We start from the raw sequence: 20,041 nt of genomic DNA on the forward strand, positions 1-20,041 counted from the left end.
GGAAACAAGGCTCAATACAAATAACATTGTTTCAACAGAGAGATCAGATGAACTGGCAGCTAGGGGGAACCACAGCACTACAGTGAGAGAGGAGACCAAATGGCAGAACATGGTATTGTCAGTAGGGTTTGTAGAAGGAATGAGAGCTGGGTGGGATGGTCTACACAGGGATGGGAGGAGAACTTCATGAGAAGCGGGGGAAGGAATACAGAGGGGAGGTTTAGGAATTATTTGGGAGGGGAAATATTACGACGGGGTGGAGAGGAGCTGGGAAAATCGAGAGAGAGGAGAAATATTTGGAAGGGAGAGACACAGGGGAGGAGAAATATTAAGGAAGGGAGGGAGCAGGGAAACGGTGGAGTGGAGCTGGAAGAGACAACAATCAGTAGGGAGGGAACTGTAAAAGGATCCAGGGTGAGCAGGAGGACCCAACAAGTTACATTGGCCACTTCTGTGCTACTGGGGACCTCTCAGGCTCCTAGCGCGGGTTGAACATCTGGTTGCAGCATGTAAGTATTCTCCCTCTCTTTCCCAATGTTCTGGTGTTCCCCATTTACTTGGGGTGGGGTTGGAAAGTAAGAACATTAGTGGGAACCCCAGCGAAATGCTGTATGTGACCTTATAGTCCTCTATGAGACAAGGTCACCCTAGATTCTTCCAGGAAGAGTGGTGCTGTACTAATGAACCTTTCAGAAGCTGGTGTTCTGTTTGCTTTCTTGGTGTCACCCTCTGTGCTCTTCCTATGTCACCGAGGGAGACCCTGCCCTGCTCTGTATCTGACTGCCACCTAGTATACTGTAGCTACAGTATATCTTATCTATTGCTATTAAAGTGCTGCTGGTATCAGGAGAAATTCCCTACTGTGAGGAAAGATGCAGCAACTGGGGCATGAGGCTGACATGTTCCCCTATCTTCATGTGTGGCACATATGGGTCACTGCACAGCCCTATCTGCACATGAGGATATCAGGAAGTGCCTGAATTATAGCTCGACCCATGCAAATAATATGGAGGGAAGTGCTATTGAAAAGCAGCGCTGTGCTGCTGATTGTGTTACATAAGAGAATCCTATTAAAAAAAAATAATGCAATATTTGGGGCATCAAGGAAAGGGGAAAAGCGCATTTTGTTCAAATAAATAATACTTTGGTTTTAAAAAGGAAAGCTTTATAAAATAAAGGCAATCACTTTGTCTACCAGACACATCCCAATGTAATCTCTGGCTACACACAAATAAACCTTAGTTCAGAGAATCCCTTTATAGATATTTGACACCAGTTACACACAAACTCACAGTGTGATAACGTTTTGACATGTCGTGTTCCTGTGACATACTGGAGTTTAGGTTTTTTATTTTGACGTTTGTAACATTGATTAGCTCCCGTAAACTTGTCAACAGAAAATATAGTGCATTAAAAAAGGGTCAGAATTAACACTTGTGTCATATGGAATGAAAAAAACCCAGATGAAAAAATAAAATGAAGGCCATTTATTAGTCTGCAAAGAGTTACAAACCGGTCTGGAAATGGCGGGGTTAAATGTTCAACTTTTATAATCCCAAACAGAAAGTATTTTGAAGCACTTACGTCATGTCGTCGGTGTTGGCAGACCGTACGGCCAGATGTTGTTTGATTTTGTCTATTAAAAGCAATGCGAACTGTACACATTTTCTGCCGGGGAAGAGAATACACATTTTTGTCCTTTTTAGGTTTTCCATGTCCTTCTTACATTTGTTCCGAGCACAGGATTCCTGGGATGTCATGTCATTTTCTACTGTTAAGTTACACCTACCTGCAATACCTTAATCGCAGGTTCCGTTTGTGAGCTGTACTAATTGTGCAACTTGAAAACAAAACACCCAGCAATCTCCCTATATTCAGTATGTAATTGGCATGAATGTACAGACTCACACACCATATAGTCCAGGAGTGGGCAACTCCAGTTCTCAAGGGCCACCAACAGGTTAGGTTTTCATGATATCCCTGCTTCAGCACAGGTGGCTCAATCAGTCCCTGCTTCAGCACAGGTGGCTCAATCGGAGGCTCAGTCAAAGACCGAAGGGGAACAGCTTATTCTTCAGAAACAAAATGTTACTTAGCATCACTTAACCCTTTCACTACCCAGATGTGTAAGGGGTATATGTAACATATTGCAGATCAATGTGTTGTTGGTTCCTGTGGTGGTGAGTTAAATCAGACCCAATACACTTGCCGGTGTTGATCCTGTGTAGGACATTCTCAGAAGCTGGAGACTGCCAGGGATATGGGAGGAAGTAGAGGCGCAGGAGGGTGATGGCTTTGTGGAATGGTCTCCCAACAGAGGTGTTAGGGGCCAATATAGACAGAAGGCTATCCTAAATATGCTAAAAACGTAGGGATCAGATGGGCTCTGGGGGTTTACAGCAGATAGGAAAAAGGGCAGATTGGGCGAGCCAAGCGATTCAGATCTGCCGTTAAATACTATGTTTCAAATTGTATGTTTTTTATGATCCCTGCCATGCACAGTAATGACCAAGAGAATCCGTCTTCTGCTATATCGGCTTCTGTGTTTATGTTTGAAGGGTGTTATGGGCAAGACCTATAATTACTGCAAGGTGTCCTCATGGTGACGGGGAAACCTCCATTGTTGTTAAGTGCAATCCTCGGTAATTTAGATCGCAAAACACGTTGTTGTTGGTCACCTGTCATGCTATATACAGTGAGTGTTTTCCTTTCCCATGATGCAACATTCCAGAGGCAGCTGCTTGCAATGTTTTCGGTTGGTTTGTTTTTCGGTAGAGAATGGGTCACAGTAATTCCCACCATAATAAAGTATCGCTACCTAATATTTCAATGCATATAGTAGGAGTACAGGTGCAACAGAGAGGATGGTGAATGTATTATGGATTGCCTACTTTAAAAAGATGGATTGCAAGTAAACTGAATAAGATACAGACTGCTGGGTGTGTTATTCTCCGTGTCTTTACAATGTAGCATGTTAATGTTAGTAGGGTTCCAAACATACCCTCTCTTCTGCTGTAAGATGGCTGTAGTTTTATTGTTGCTTGTATACAAGTCTTCATTCAATGTCATAAACATGTAATCGTTTATAACGTTGTACTGTATATATTTTGTAGAATGTCATTGATATTGGCCAAGTTTTTTACATTTGCGAATCAGCGACCCTGCGGAAACCTTTGCTGCATATCTTGCAGGGAGATAATGTGCGCATCTTTTTGATTGGCGAGTCACTGATTGAGCTGGAAGCAGGGACATCCTGAAAACCTGACCTGTTGGAGAGGGGGAGGGGGGCGGTCTTGCGGACTGGGGGTGAGAAGCCCTGCTGTAGGGAAGGACTGAGGGTGAGAAGCCCTGCTGTAGGGAAGGACTGGGGGTGAGAAGCCCTGCTGTAGGGAAGGACTGGGGGTGAGAAGCCCTGCTGTAGGGAAGGACTGGGGGTGAGAAGCCCTGCTGTAGGGAAGGACTGGGGGTGAGAAGCCCTGCTGTAGGGAAGGACTGGGGGTGAGAAGCCCTGCTGTAGGGAAGGACTGGGGGTGAGAAGCCCTGCTGTAGGGAAGGACTGGGGGTGAGAAGCCCTGCTGTAGGGAATATGCATGTTCTCTTCAAACAGGTCATTAAACAATAGAATGGATTTAATATCACTGGCTAATTTCCAGTGCCAATTCCCTTTCTCCAATGTTTAAGTGGCAATTCTACTCATTTTACAAAAATGTGGAAGCAGCAGTGTCAGATGCTTCGTTAAACAAATGTAACGGTGATAAATGCAAACATCGCTTTGCTGTTTTCTGTGGAAGCGAAACGTTCTTTTCCATTGGGACTCGCAACGGGGTTACGCTTTTCAATCAAGTGTATCCTACATCTTTATCTTAACCCGCCACTGTAAGACGTCCTGTACGGAGATGAAGAAAGCCAGGTGCTGGGGGCGGGGTGGTGGGGGGGTGCTTGAGGGTGACATTGTGCTTATGAAAAGACCAGCTAAACATACAGTGACATCACCCCAAGGGCCGCTAAAGTAAATCGAGCACTTGCCATGTTTCAGTTAACAGTTTTTACATTTATTTTTTTCATGTTAGCTTTTAAAAACTGTTAACGGTGTCTGATTTATGTATAACAAAAAGCATCAGTCACTCAGACTTGGGCCCATATTTACCAGGCAGTGCTATTCAATAACACACCTGGCGCTGGAATATCCCATGTGGCCAATTCATATATATTCCGGCACCAGAAGGTGTATTATAGATTAGTACAGCTCAGTGAATATAGCTATACATCTGTTCACCATGTTTACTGGTATTGGCCCATTTTGGCCATGGGAGAGACTACTTGTAATGGAGATCATTTATAGATACTAAGGGGGTTATTATTAAACTGTCATCATGCCCATTGCTTTAATAGGATTTTCTGGGTGATAGTGTCTGCACTATCGCTGTTTTATGAATAACACCCGAACTCCTGGCAAACGTTCAGTGTCAAATCATGATTCCACTTTGATTAACTTATAATATATCATGATTTGCAATTAAACAGTTAGCAGGGGAAGTCACTTATTAAACATGCTGGGTTGATGTCCGTGCTGGAGAAGATCTTCGCTCCATTCAGATAAATGGGACTCCAATCTTTTCCAGCATGGAAAGACGGTATCTGCAGCTGAATTGTTGTATCCCAGATTTTATTTGTTGTGACGAGGTTGCAGTATTTGAAAGCTGAGGTTTGTTCATCCATGAAGTAACCGTCGCATTCAAATAGGAATTACCATCAATCATATTTGTTGATGAAATATTTATGTTTAGTCTGATTGGTGGAAATTCAAGCCTATCCACCGCGATGAGTAGATTGCATCCCATTACAGGCATACCCCGCATTAACGTACGCAATGGGACCGGAGCATGTATGTAAAGCGAAAATGTACTTAAAGTGAAGCACTGCCTTTTCCCACTTATCGATGCATGTACTGTACTGCAATCGTCATATACGTGCATAACTGATGTAAATAACGCATGTGTAACAGGCTCTATAGTCTCCCTGCTTGCGCACAGCTTCGGTACAGGTAGGGAGCCGGTATTGCTGTTCAGGACGTGCTGACAGGCGCATGCATGAGCTGCCGTTTGCCTATTGGGCGATATGTCCTTACTCGTGAGTGTACTTAAAGTGAGTGTCCTTAAAGCGGGGTATGCCTGTATAGTGATGCCTAGAAGAGTTATACAACTGTCAGAAAAACCTGCTGATAAACTCCCGGGGATTCGGTACAGCTCACCAGCCTCTCACAGTCCATTGGTCGACTTCACATCTGCGTTATATTCATTTGGTAAGAAAAAGAACGAGTTAGGACTGTTTGGCCAATGCTCAAATAGATGTCATTGTTTATACAATATTGATTTGCTTTGTGCACCCTCCTCTTTAAAGATATATATATAGATATATATATATATATATATATATATATATATATATATATTGGGTAGCGCTATGCACATTTATGGCGCTATGCACATTTATGGAGTTATGAGTGATTAATCATATTGGTTCATCAAAATCGAATTAATGGCTTTGTATTCGGTAGAATAAAGATGCTAGAGAACCATAGGATTATATATATATATATAATCCTATGGTTCTCTAGCATCTTTATTCTACCGAATACAAAGCCATTAATTCGATTTTGACGAACCAATATGATAAATCACTCATAACTCCATTACATCCCATCATAGTAAATACTGGCCTTTGTCATGAGACCAGTATTTTTTGTTTGGTGTCTCCCACTGAAAATGAATCAGTGCCACTACATAGTAAAACGCAGTATCTCCCTATACCTCCAAGCCCACCTCCCTAAAATCTACATGCCTTCCTTGCTGATAAAACAGATTGTCACTGTATCTTTGAAGCTCTTTGCTCTGTTAGATCAGCTTTCAAATGCCAGCCTTCCCTAGGGAGTACCATGCAAATATTCAATGTATTTGGTGTTTAAGGAGTGGCATGTCTGAATATGAAGTCTATGTGAAAACCTTAACACCCACAACACATGTTCCCACTGATTTGTCTCTAGTTGGTGTGTTACTGTTTTATTCCATTCCTCACCCAATGTTCTACCCAAGTTTTCCTGTGTTGGACAGCTCAGCCACATGGCTGAACACTACAACAGGCCCTGCAATGTGTATCAGGCTGAATGTGGGGTGTAACAGGATAATCAGGACCTACTATATACAGTATACTGAATAGCATATTGCATTTAAATGAACCACATCAGCTGGCTGTATTTTGATCTAGCGGCAACCAGTTGTAAAGCAGCAGTCCTGGCTGTGCTTGCATTTTTGCTTATTTTAAGGCAGGGTTGAGCCTCTACGGCTCCCTCTCCACACCTCCACGGTAGGGCCCTGGGGGTACAGGGGGGCTTGGGCGGGGGCTGCATAGGAGTGAAAAGGGGAGGCAGAGTGAGAAAGGGGTGAGCGGGGAGGTGGAGGGGGGTGTTGAGAAATAAGGTGGGGACAGGTGGGGGAGTGAGAGAAAAGGAGGGGAGGAGAGAGAATAGGGGTGGGGCTTTTAGGGGAGATACAGGTGAGAAAGAATATGTATGTATGTATGTATGTCTTTATGTATATAGCGCCATAAATGTGCATAGCGCTTCACAGCAGTAATACGTGACAATCATAAATAATTAATGATATAAATAACACAGAGGGTAGAAGAGCTTCAGACATAAAAGTAGTATTTAGGAAGAGGAGTCCCTGCTCCGAAGAGCTTACAATCTAATTTGTGGGGGATAAGCTGGTGAGGACCTACATTATTCGTGTGGCCCGCAAAGCTCACGAAGAGGCTCGCCAGCCAAAATAATTGCCCCCCCCTGCTTTGAAATATCTCCTTTCCCTTTCCGACACGGTTTAAAATTTTTTTTTTTTTAGTCCGTTGCTTCATTTAGGCGATAGAAACGTCTGAGAGGGGAAATCGGAGCGCTCTCCGGAGCCCTAGGGCAGCCTTAAGGATGCGATGGTGACCTCAGACGCCAGAGAAAATGCGAACAATTGTTATTTTTAACGCTAAAAATAAATGTTAAAGAAAAAGGAGCAGGACATACTCAGTGGTCACAATACTAACGTAGGAGTTAAACCCAGATATTTGTTTTGGGGGGGGGGGGGTTCTGTCTCAAAGCATTAACCCCTGCACTACTTGATGGATATGAAAAGCAAAGGTTTGCAAATTCTCGCGACTATGAAGAGTAACCATGTTTTTATACATGTAACATGTTTTGACGCCTCTTTGATAGGATCTGCACACCGCTATAGGTGTTTGTCCAGTTAGTAATTGGCTATTGTTAACAGCCATTTAGTTTGTCGGGTAACAATCGCTAACAGCTGTCAACATTCAGGGAATGATTCCTGTTACCGCAGCAGATTAAGCATTGCATGAAGTTACTTAGTACATGTTGCTTTAATGCATTTTTATAACTGCGATTCTGCCAACCTTTGCTCACTATAAAAAGTGTTTTTGTCTGTTACATGGGACAGACTTTTATATGAGCCAAGAGTTACTGCCCCATGTCTGAGAGCAGCAAACTCCCCCGCACATACATACTGTACAGGGGAAGGGCTGAAGCAGAATAACAGAATGACAGAATAACTTTTCAGTGTTTGTTGGATATACAGTACTGTACTCATATTAATATGAATACTGTACTAATACTGATATTATCGGTTGAATTTGTATCACAGTATTCTGAATATTTTTAACAACTACAGATCTTTCACAATTTCTTCAGACTACGCAGAACTTCAGCCTACCCTACGTCAGGGATGCTCAACCCCAGTCCCCCACCCCCCTCCCCCCCACCCAACAGGTCAGGTTTTCAGGATAGCCCTGCTTCAGCACAGGTGGCTCAATCAGTCCCTGCTTCAGCACCGGTGGCTCAATCAGTCCCTGCTTCAGCACAGGTGGCTCAATCAGAGGCTCGGTATTCTACTGAGTCTCTGAGCCAGCTGTGCTAAAGCAGGGATATCCTGAAAACCTGACCTGTTGAGGGTGTCTTGAGGACTGGAGTTGAGAACTCCTGCATTAAACTGCTATAATAAAGACCAGGGCACGGTGGCACGGAAACACCCTATGATTTCAATGGAAGTTTCTGCCTATATATGGTACCCGATGCTCCGATTTGATGATATGATTTGCCCAATCAGAGCGCACGTCAGTGTTTCATTGGCTGAACCACTGCCTCCTTTTTAACAAATGGAACCCTCCCTTCCACCTTTTTTTTTTTTTTTTGGCCCAAGACAACTGTCTTGAATGGCTTCTGGCTAATCCCACCCCGTGATTCTCATACTTATTGATTTCAAAACATGAGCTGCATTTGGAAAATTTCCACCTAGAAACTTGTAACCCAGGCATGTATGGGCAAGAAGAACTGTACTCTTCAACAGAGATAAGCTCTGTGGATGTTAACAGTTTATTCATTCATACTGGTAGCTGTTTAAGCTTTTAGACTAAATTGCTGAGTATTTATTTGATGTACCATAAAGTCCTATGCAGAACAATGCATTCTTATGGGATAATTCACTAATGTCTTTTGCGCATGAACACAACCAATTTGAAGTTAACTGCTATTCAAGCCATTGGCAGCCCACGCTGGATCGGAGGCGGTGTCCCACAACAGACCTTTGCAAAGCGCCTCCTTAGACCCTTTTCTGTATAAGTGGCAGCAGCCGTTTGGGACGGTGTTTGGGCAAAAGAGTTTTAGTGGGATTTTTGTCCGGTTTGGCCCCTTGGTGTCGGGGGCCTTGTTGCATTGCTTTCCAGGCTGCTCTGGCACCATCGAAGAAGTTAATTCAAATATTTTTTGCAAGGAAGGACAAACATTTGCTAAACAGTTGTTGGTAGTGTCAGTTATCCCAACTTATGCCCATGTAACAGAGGCTCCTTGTTTTGTGCTTAACATAACCAGCAAGTTTTGTTTGGAGATGTTACAATGTTTCACATCAGACAAATGTCGACTTTTTGCTCTAGACTTATAGGGAAAAAATTGTTCCTGTGTCAAGTAAGTTTAATGGTGCGAGTGGAGTCAGCACCACTTAAATCGTTGGCTATAGTTCGTAATATTAAAAGGTGCCATCTCATTTTCTCTACCCAAGATGTACAGCCGGCTCTGCAATGCAAAAATGCACAGGTCTTATGCAAAAATAGTAAATGTTTAATGCAAAAAGGTCAACATTTTGGCTCTCTCAAGAAACATTGACCCTTTTGCATTAAACTACAGGCATACCCCGCATTAACGTACGCAATGGGACCGGAGCATGTATGTAAAGCGAAAATGTACTTAAAGTGAAGCACTACCTTTTCCCACTTATCGATGCATGTACTGTACTGCAATCGTTATATACGTGCATAACTGATGTAAATAATGCATGTGTAACAGGCTCTATAGTCTCCCCGCTTGCGCACAGCTTCGGTACAGGTAGGGAGCCGGTATTGCTGTTCAGGACGTGATGACAGGCGCATGCGTGAGCTGCCGTTTGCCTATTGGGCGATATGTACTTACTCGCGAGTGTACTTAAAGTGAGTGTACTTAAAGCGGGGTATGCCTGTATTGTCATTTTTGCATAAGACCTGTAGTGTTTGTTATCATTTTATTGCATTCTAAATATTTTTGCAGTTAATGCACCCAGGCAGTATACTATTTGTAGTGGAGTGCCACTATATCTGTTGATCCTTTCAGTGTGTTACATGGCTGAGTACTTTTACTTTACTGCTTATTTACTAAATGTGGGACTGCATATTTGCAGCTGGGGAGAAGCAGAGCCTGGAGTGCCTACCAGTTAAAATCCTGTCTGACACCATTTTCCTGTACCACTCCAGGGTTCCATGGAACATATACTAACTCCAGATAAGCAATATAATAATAATCCATTGAAAATCACAGGCCTATAGAGAATAGTGTGTTAAAAGTACCGACAATTACTTTTCTAATACCCATCTTGTTCTTTCCCAGGTTGCTGCCAACCTCAGAGGACCATGGGTGGCAAAAAAAAGCATTTGTTTTGATAAATGAGAATATTCAGAGACTCCAGGTGGTCTATATCAAAAGGTGTTTCAAATGTTGGTCAAGGTGCAGTTAAACTTTTCAGGCACTCTTTTTAGGAACACACAGCCCAGTGTCTATCACTTGGCCATTGGCTATCCCAGCTGTTGGTAAATGCTGATGCCACAAGTGGTATAGAAATAGCTTGTTCTTTCCTTTGGATCTTTCACAATCCATGCCAGTTACATTGTTTCCCTGTTAACGGAGGTTATTTAAGCTTTGAGAAATAGTCTCACTCTAAAATTACTTGCTGTGGGAGTGGATGGAAAACATTTTTGGAAAACAACCTAAGAACACTTCAAATCGGAGTGCTTCTAAAATGTACCGGCACTTCTTCAAAATAATCTTTCTATGCAGGCCCTAAGCAAAAACGACTGTCCCAATGTGGTAGATCCTTCGGAAATAGGAGAAGTAACGCCTGCTCATGTCTCATGAAGTCAAATTATTTCATAAAATGGGCACGCCAAAGCCCAATTATGTACAGGCAGCCATGTTTACAGGTCCCTACTGAATATGACATACACCTTAAGTGTTATCCTATAAAGATATCAATGGTAAGAATGATTCCGCAAGCATGAGCTCACAAAGCATAATGAGGTATGCCATCTAGTCATTTTAGGAAACAATGGAACTGCAAACCCTATAACAGCTTTTCTAGATTAGGCCACTACTTACAATTTAGTTATCCATAAAATGGTAGTAGTGTTTAGTTATTCAGCCTTGATATCTTCATTCTTTGAATCACTCTCCAGCAGCTACAAACACCTCATTTTAGTTCTCCTATATTACAACAAGTCTGAACGAATGCGCCTGTCACGGAAAAGTCCCGACCATGTGTGTGATCAGAGAAACGTCTTACTTACCCTAATAACGGTAATCGGCAGAATAAAGATGAGGAGTTCTCACTAATAGTATAAATACAGGCAAAATATATTTTGCCTACTAGGCAAGTGTTTTGTAAAACCTTCTTTGCATTAGCCCTGAAACATCTGGCAAGTTTTATACGTAGAAAAAGTGAGAGCGCAGAAGAGAATCGTGTTGTACGTGCATTAAAATAGAAATACTACCACAATAGGGAAAGTATTTAGCACTTCTCCTTTTTATACACGGCATGGGTGGTTGCTGTAATTTTTTTTTACCTTTTTCTGGAAGGTTGTCAGTGTTTAATATATCCTTGTTTTCCAAGGGAGAATGGAGCAGGTTAGGGTATGATGAGGTAATAGTGGTTAAAAGTGATAGCTACAGGGTTACATATGTGTCCTGTCAGTGATATTTAGTGAATTTAGGGAGGATAAAAGAGTCATTGGAGAAGCCGGGGGACTTGGGGAGTGGTGCGTGAGCCTGGAGACAGAAAACAGGCTACTGTAAGTTCCATTATATTCTGTACAATCTTATCCTTGAATTATTGTAACACTAATGGTATCTGTCATACTGTCATCGGGTCCACTCTACAGGGTGTAGGTTGGGTGTGGTGGATAGAGGAACGTCTCTGTCTAAACCAGGGGTGGGCAACTCCACTCCTCAAGGGCCACCAACAGGTCAGGTTTTAAGGATATCCCTGCTTCAGCACAGGTGACTCAGTCTTCGACTAAAGAAAATAATGGCGATCCCCGTGAGCCCCAAAAGTGGTAAAAACTATTTTTCTATTTTATTTTTGTGGTGCTCCCTAAAGTATGTAAAGAATACTTGGCATTGGAAATCTATTTTAGGGTCTGCCAATGCGAACAACTGACAAAAACAGAAGTGAACATCAGCGGTGACTCAACACAAGATTGAATATCTGTTGTGAAATAGCAAATACAAATATCACATGTGAGCACATTCACATGTCCCACAGGTCTGCAACCCTGCCCTTCCCCTTTATCCCTCAGCAGACAGTGCTTCCACTGCAGCCAGGGATTCTGGGTAATGACATGCAAATGAGCACACAATGTCACCTTGTACTACATGTCCATTTTAACATGAACCCTGTTATAGGGACCACGTAATGACACGTGGTGCGATCTGAACAGGCTTGTTTATTCAGCCACAAAATCACGGAACACAAAATGACAGAGCTTTAACTCCACCCCATGGCACAGCTGTGGCGGCCGCCTCCTCACCTGCCGGCCCCCTCCTCCTTCTGAACCACAGCGTCAAATGACGCCGCGGACGTCACCAACGTGACATTGCATGGCATCACGTTGCTTTGGTAACGCGACGTCATTTGACACTGCAACGTCGTGTTGCCAACAAGACGCTGTGACGTCACAGTGACATCCACGGTATCATTTGACGCTGCGGTTCAGGAGGAGGCTGGTAGGTGAGGAGGTGGCCACAACAGATAAAATGACTCCCCGTTAGGTCATTTTTGTCGCCCCAAAATGTTGCCGCTCTAGGCCCGGGGCCTAAAGGGAAATCCGCTACCGACTTCAGCATAGATAAACCAACGGAAAAAGAATTCCTCAGCAGGGCTTTGCCCTTTTCCCAGAAGAGGTGGTTCAAGTCCAGGATAGAAGCACAGAGCAAGGATAAGAGTCCTAATGTAACAGACCTCGTGGCAAGCTGCTCTCCCTCCAGGGTTTCACAATGTGCTTCTCTGATTCAAACAGGAACCCTGAACAAGTGGGAGCTGTGGGATCTTAAAGCCGCTTAACGAGGCAGCTGGGACCTGGTTAATTAACCCAGCCTTTTCTCAAGCTGGGATTACCCAGGTCACTGCTGGACTCCAGACCTATACATAGGTCTCCCAGGCATAATGAATTCACCCTATCACAGACACCTATAAATGTATGACTGCCGTATTATAGCGGTTTGCAGCACAGCCTGGGTTAAAGAAGTGCAGAGCCAGTAATCCTACACAGACAGTTTTTTTTTCTGAAGCCTGGGCAGTGAAAGTGATCACTCTAAAAAACGTGCCTCGTGGTCCACAGAGGGTACCAGGTGCTCCCTACTTGTGACTGTCCTCTCTGAAGGTCGGTCCAGTCCTTGGTCTATCCAGTGTGTCTTCAGCCTCGAAGGCCCAGAAGATTTCTGGCATGTTCCATGGAGCCTTCATCTGAAGAATCAGTCTCCTCTTGATCGTTCCCTTCTCTGCCAGAAGGCCAGGCAAAGGGGTTCGAGTTCCAATGGGTCTTCAGCCGAAGACTAGTGTCCCAACACTCCATCTCCTCTTTTTCTTTCCTCCCTCAGCCAGTAGACCAGGCAGAATGGTCTGAGTCCAGTCGGGGTGAACCCCACGTAATCTTTTCTCTCCGAGGAGAGAGGGGCGATTACAGACCGGCACACAGTCTTTACTCTCTCCGAAGAAAGACAGGTGACTAATAACCAAACGTGAAAAAACACAAAGTTCATGGTGCTGAGTGCTTCTGTAGTCTGTGCAATACAGGGCATAAAGTGCTCAAAGAAGGCCCTGATCCAAAGGCCCTGACCCGAAGGCCAGGGTTCAAATAAATCTGTGCGTGCTGCAGCCAGAAGGCCAGGGAGACGCTCCGTGCGGAAATAATAAGGGGCAGTGCCATCTAGTTGTGCAGGTACATGGTGCTCTAGTGATGCAGGCTCATCACAACCCGAAGGTGCAGCGACCAATGAGCCCCACCAGGTTTACCATCCCTGGGGTGCAACGAACTAAAAATGCCCAGGCTTATTATATCCGCTTCTCAGCCATTTTAACCATTGAATCAAGTGTATATCCACAAGGTCCATCCCTGGAACGACAGACCATACACTTGATTATAACCAAAAGGCCGAGAAGCCACAGACAGCGGTTTTGACCTTTTTGGGTCTCATCAGTGTGAGGCTGGTTATACTGGCTTTGCAATATGAAGCTTTGGAGGTTTCAACCATACATTAACTAAGTTATGGTGGGTAAAAAAGTGACAAAAAACCTCCACCGTACAGTGTGCAGCAAATAGAAATATCACCTGTCTCATGCCTCACACAGGTGTGCAACCCTGCGTGTCACTATGTTGTGAAATAGAAATGAGGTTCAGATTGCTGCCGATGCCTCAGGTGGCTGCATTTCGGTATTTGTGGCAAACACGGAAGTACTTTTAAAGAATAAGACTACCAAATTGCTTGGCATTTGTCATAGGTGTGGATTTTTCAAACGATTTTTTTTTGTCTTGTTCAAATGACCTTTTTGAAATCACAACAGTTTTTTTTTCTTCTTTTCGTATCAACACATTGAAAACAGCCAAAGGGCAAAAAAAGCAAAGAGGGTGGAAATAAGTGCGGTGTGTGATGCTGATAATGCACCCTTTCCTTGTCTATTACATTGAGATGAGAAACGGAGCAGTGAGCTGTATGATTTTTCTTTTCCAGACTTGAATCCATACAGTACCTATGAGGTCTGCAAGATGTCGTCCGATCATGGGTCGTCTGTGTCTGCAGACGAGGAGCAACGTACGCTGGGTATAGATGATCAACACCACATGCTGCAGGGTAAGTTCTCATTCTGTTTTATCCTTTACTTATAACGTGACAGACAGAGAAGCATTGGACCTATCTTTACTGTTTCACTAGTCCGTTTCATTGCGATGTGTCCGTTGTACAGAGGCTTGCTGGCTAAAATAAGTAATCCAGGAAAATGTTTAGGCATTGAAACCTTATATGATCAAGAGTCCCCTAAATTGAGTATTGGACATCTGTAGCGTCTCTTTATTTTTATTTCTTCCATTAGAAGGTAATTTTTGTTGTATATCTGCAACATGTCATTCATTTTGATGATTGTAACTTGACATCCATCATCCATTCTCCGTTCTCATCGTCACAGGTGGTGTTGAATATGAACATACAAGGTCAGACACTTAGGACTGTCCTGCTGGTCAAATATCAACTCGCACATTTTAAGTCAAATATTTAAATACCTGTGAAATTGTGGTGGTATAATAATGCATGTAGCAACATAGAAATGACACGATGTGAATCAATAAATCCTTACATGCATATATTGCAGAAGTTTTCAAATGGGGCATCTCACCTGATTTGTATTTATTTTTTTGAGTCTCTTTGATTTTTAGCATCAGTGTCTGATGATGGAGACCTTATTACATATTTCCAAGGTATAGTGCATAGTAGATGGTTGAAAAAAGACATGCGTCCATCAAGTTCAACCTATGTTAAATTTAGACGACAGATACTTTATACTATATCCGTATTTACAGTATATTGATCCAGAGGAAGGCAAATTAAAAAAAAACCCACTGAAATATCATCTAAGGATATGTCATAAGGGGAATTTTAATTTTCTTCTTAACTCCAAATATTGACCATCAGTTTACTCCCTGTATCAACATCCTTCCCATGTTTACTTGATTGGTATATCCCTGTATACCTTTCCTTTCTAAAAAGATGTCCAACCTTTTTTTGAACATATCTATTGCATCTGCCATCACAGTCTCCATAGGTAATGAATCCCACATTGTAACTGCCCTTTTTGTAAAGAACACTTTCCTTTGTTGCTGGTGAAATCAAACTTCCTTCAACCTTAAGGGATGCCCCTGAGTCCTTTGTACTGGCCTTGGGATGAATAGTTGCTTTGAAAGCACCATGTAATTTCCCGAATATATTTGTATATAGTTATCATATCCCCTCTTAGATGCCTCTTTTTTTTCTAATGTAAACAAATCTAATTTAGGTAGCCTGTCCTCGTAAATTAGATTATCCATCCCCTTTATTAATTTGGGGGATCTTCTGCACTTTTTCTAGTTCCATAATGTATTTTTTTATGGAGTGGTTCCCAAATCTGTACTCCATATTCAAGGTGTGGTCTTACTAATGCTTTATAGAGGGGTATAATTATGTTTACTTCCCTTCCATGCATACCCCGTTGAATGCAAGATAAGATCTTGTTTGCCTTTACAGCTACTGCCTGACATTGGGCACTATTGCTAAGTCTGCTGTCTACAAGCACTTCTAAATACTTCTCCATCAAGGATTCTCCTAATTTATCCCCATTTCATTTGTAGGTCGCCTGTTTATTTTTGTTTCCCAAATGCATAACCTTACATTTACCTGTATTAAACCTCATCTGCCATGTCCAAGTCCTTCTCTAGAGACATTACATCCTGCTCTTTAGTGTAATCCGCAAAGATGGAGACTTTCCTCCCTATGCCAACCTCAAGGTCATTAATAAACAAGTTAAAAAACAGGGGTCACAGTACCTTCAATTAAAAACTCTAAGGGCTGGTTCCAAATTGACTGATCGCACTGCAATTGGCTGAAAACTGGCAACAATAACTTCCAGTTTGTAGCTTATTAATTAATATTATGAATAGTTTTTCCCCCCTTCCAAAGCGTTGACAATGTACGCAGCCCTGTACATAGCATTTTTGCAGGCGCAATGAGCCCCCTGCCCTGCAGAGCTTACAATCTAATTTATGGTTCCTGGACCCAGGAAGATGGTGATTGGCCCAAGGTCACAAGGTGCTGACACCAGGTTCCCATGCTTCAAACTGTCATTGTTTTTCATGTAACTCACTGTGCTACTCTTTCAACCATTTAACAAGATGGAGAATAACATGAGTGATCTACTGTATTATTGTTCACAATGCTTGTATTCAAGTTTTAGGGTTGTGTCCCATTGAGTTGGTTTGCAGAGCTAGGAAATATATACATGACTAAAATATAGCTTTTACGTAACCATGTTGCAGTTGTGGCACTTAATAGTATATGGATTGCAGCAACCTGTGTACACTGATCTGCATTCAGTACTTATCCATACCTGGAATATCTTAGGGAGACCTGCAACCCAGATTTAACGGCTGTGCTATTTTTGATCCGCCTTATTTATTTAGGAAGCACGCCTCTTGATAAAACATTGCTGGTGATAAATGCAGATTCAATTGACACTTTGATTCTTTTTGACGTTCTGGTATGAATCACGTTCCACCACCCAGCTCACTACCCTGTTAAAAAATATTGACATTCAAATATCGAAATCGCTTTGTGATATTATTTAAAGTTCGTGTCCGCGATTTCATTTTTTTTAATTATGAGGAAAAAATAAAAAAGTTAGTTAGTTTTAGTGATGTTTTATTTTTTGCAAAAAAATAAAACCTTTATGAAATGGGATATAAATAATAACCAAAAATTTAAAAAAAAACTCAGGGGAAAATACTAATCATATTACATAGTTACATACTTAGTTACATAGTTAGATAGAAGATGAGGTTGAAAAAAGACATGTGTCCATAAATTTAGACGACAGATACTTTATCCTATATCCGTAATTACAGTATATTGATCCAGCGGAAGGCAAACAAAAAAACCCAGTGAAATCTCATCCAATGATATCTCATGAGGGGAAAAATTAATTCCTTCCTGGCTTCAAATATTGGCAATCAGATTACTCCCTGGATCAACATCCTTCCCATGTTTACTTATTTGGTATATTCCTGTATACCTCGCCTTTCTAAAAATATGTTCAACCTTTTTTTGAACAAATCTATTGTATCTGCCATCACAGTCTCCACTGGTAATGAATCCCACATTGTAACTGCCCTTACTGTAAAGAACCCTTTCCTTTGTTGCTGGTGAAATCTCCTTTCCTCCAACCATAATACTTAATGCTGATATTTGTATACACCTAATGTTGTGCAACCCCAGACTAAACTGGAAGCAGCAAAACAGGTGATCGGCATCTTGCTGTGATGTGAGCTAACTGCAGTGGGATATTACTTGGCTTGATTTGCCAACCTCTGTTTGTCTGTTCTGTGTTTGACCGGAACTGCTTCAATCTCAGAGCTGCAGGACACACAACAATTGTGCAAGGCGTTTGTGTTTTAACAAAAAATAAGTACCTGGAAAAAATATTTAGTGAAAACAGCATTCCTTTAAACCTTGGAGTGCCGAAGGAGCCACAGAATCAGGGTGCCCCTCGGGCACATCGCGGTCAGGTGACCGTGGTGTACAGCTGAATCCGAAAACGGAAGAGGAGTCCTCTTCTATTCCCCAGCGTGCCTGATAGAGTTGCCAGGTGTCCAGTATTGAACCTGACTGTCCTGTATTTGGACACTTTGTTTAGTAAAATATGAGAGGTAATACTGGACATGTATGTGTCCGGTACCACCTCTCTGGACATAGTGACCTGACCGGCTTGGGGGGACCGCGGAATTTCCCTGAGCAGGGAGAGAGCAGGGCTGCTGCTAGGGGGCTGGGCAGCTTCCTCCATCCTGATTGGCTGCTGCTGGGTAATGCAGCCAATGAGGAGGTGGTGTCAGGAGCCTGGGGGTGGGGCCAAGGAGAGGAGGAAACATGATGGAGCAGAGAGATTGATAAGAGGGGTGTGTGTGTGTCTCGAGCATGTCACACTTTTCACCATTGTGTGTCCAGTATTTTTGGAGAAGCCACCTGGCAACCCTAGTGCCAGATCACGTTCTGCACTCCATAGGAGAGCATAACCCAAGTGAGCAGTCATAGGTCCCTTTGCGTGCCAGTTCAGACCCCGTGACGATGTAGCTATGTCTTGGGGCACAGAAAGGGTTAATACAAAAACCGGGTAATTTGTCTCTGAAAATCGCTACATACCAAAAACCCAGAAGACCATTTGAACTATATATGTGCTTGTAGCAAAGTTTGCAGATGTCCTGCAGGCTGTACACGCATTTGAAATGTTAAAAAAAAAAAATGCTCAGCGTTACCACATTCTAATGAAAAGATGCTATTTTTACTTGGTGGCTTTAGGTTATAAAACCTGTTCTGACAGATTACTTAAGAGGAGGCTAAAGGTGGTATGCAATTACTGCAGAACATAAGCTCAAACTAAATCATTAGAGTCCAGTTTCTTTACAAAGTAAAAGGAGCAATCCACGGGGGCAATTTTTAAAAAATATAGGATGGAAGCAGGAGGTCTCCGGAGCTGAACACCATTAATTTCAGCTCCGGGGACCCCCTGCTCCCAGAGATACTCACCTCCATAGGGGGTGCCGGTATCTTGGCAAAGTTTAAAGCTCCCGCATCACGTGGGCCAATAGGAAGCCGCACCGCATGACGTCACGACTTCCTATTGGCCAGCAGGGTGCGGGAGCTTTGAAAAGCAGCCATTGCGTGATCATTGCTGACCATAGTGGCATTTGCGGAAGTCGTGGATAGTCGTATTTCCTTTCCAGTACACGGGTAACTGAGGAACCGGCACTGCACCTTTAACCCTTTGAGTGCTAGAAGACTGGCAGCACCTAAAGTGCTAAAGTTCCAGCACTCGGCTACGTGAACCCTTGGTGTAGAGATCATGTGGACGTGGGCAGGACACGTGGCCGGAAGTGGAGGCTACTTCCCTTTTTTTTTTTCTTACCCCAATTGCATTCACAGTTCCATTGGAGCAGATACCACCAGGCCTGGAAAACGAGCATTTAATACTGTACATCATAGGCCCCTACACCAGGAGGCGCCAACTCTAGTCCTCAAGGGCCACCAACAGGTCATGTTTTAAGGATATCCCTGCTTCAGCACAGGTGGATCAATCAATGACCACCAGTGCTGAAGCAGAGGTATCCTTAAAACCTGACCTGTTGGTGGCCCTTGAGGACAGGATTTGGCCACCCTGGCCCTAGAGAGATGCAGAGAAGGTCTTGGGACATTCAAATAGTTAGAGCAGCACTCCCAATGTTGTTGTTTTTAACAGGAATGGAAGTAGTTATTATAAGACTAGATTTATGAAGGATAGGTCGTGCCAAACTAACCTTATTAGTTTCTTTGAGGAGGTAAGTAGGAATTTAGACCAGAGTAGTACAGTTGATGTTACATTTTGCAAAGGCTTTTGATACAGTTCCACACACGAGGTTGGTGTACAAAATAAAGCAAATTGGACTCGGTAAAAATATTTGCACCTCGATTGAAAACTGGTTGAAGGATAGACAACAGAGTTGTCATAAATGGAACCTTTTCAAGTGGGGCTAAAGTTGTGAGTGGCGTACCTTCAGGTTTGGTGCTAGGGCCAATGCTTTTTAACTTGGTTATGAATGACCTTGAGGTTGCATAGAGAGCGAAGTCTCCATCTTTGCT

At 42.9% G+C, this 20,041-nt stretch overlaps 1 protein-coding gene across 5 annotated transcripts in view; it reads left to right on the forward strand.

Moving 5' to 3' along the window:
• The first annotated feature begins 254 nt into the window (after positions 1–254).
• Positions 255–20,041, forward strand: part of SYNE2 (spectrin repeat containing nuclear envelope protein 2) — a 231,822-nt gene continuing 212,035 nt past the window's right edge. For 3 of the 5 annotated variants that reach the window (XM_075614874.1, XM_075614875.1, XM_075614876.1), the window contains exons 1-2: positions 258–509; positions 14,363–14,482. In XM_075614874.1, coding sequence (XP_075470989.1) covers positions 14,398–14,482 — 85 coding nt within the window. In that variant the 5' untranslated portion in view covers positions 258–509; positions 14,363–14,397. Of the gene's footprint in view, positions 510–14,362; positions 14,483–20,041 lie in introns of all 5 variants that reach the window. The other 2 variants (XM_075614879.1, XM_075614877.1) reach the window with 2 other exon arrangements.

Source organism: Ascaphus truei, chromosome 9, assembly GCF_040206685.1.
Source record: "Ascaphus truei isolate aAscTru1 chromosome 9, aAscTru1.hap1, whole genome shotgun sequence".
In the NCBI taxonomy this organism is placed as follows: Eukaryota; Metazoa; Chordata; class Amphibia; order Anura; family Ascaphidae; genus Ascaphus; species Ascaphus truei.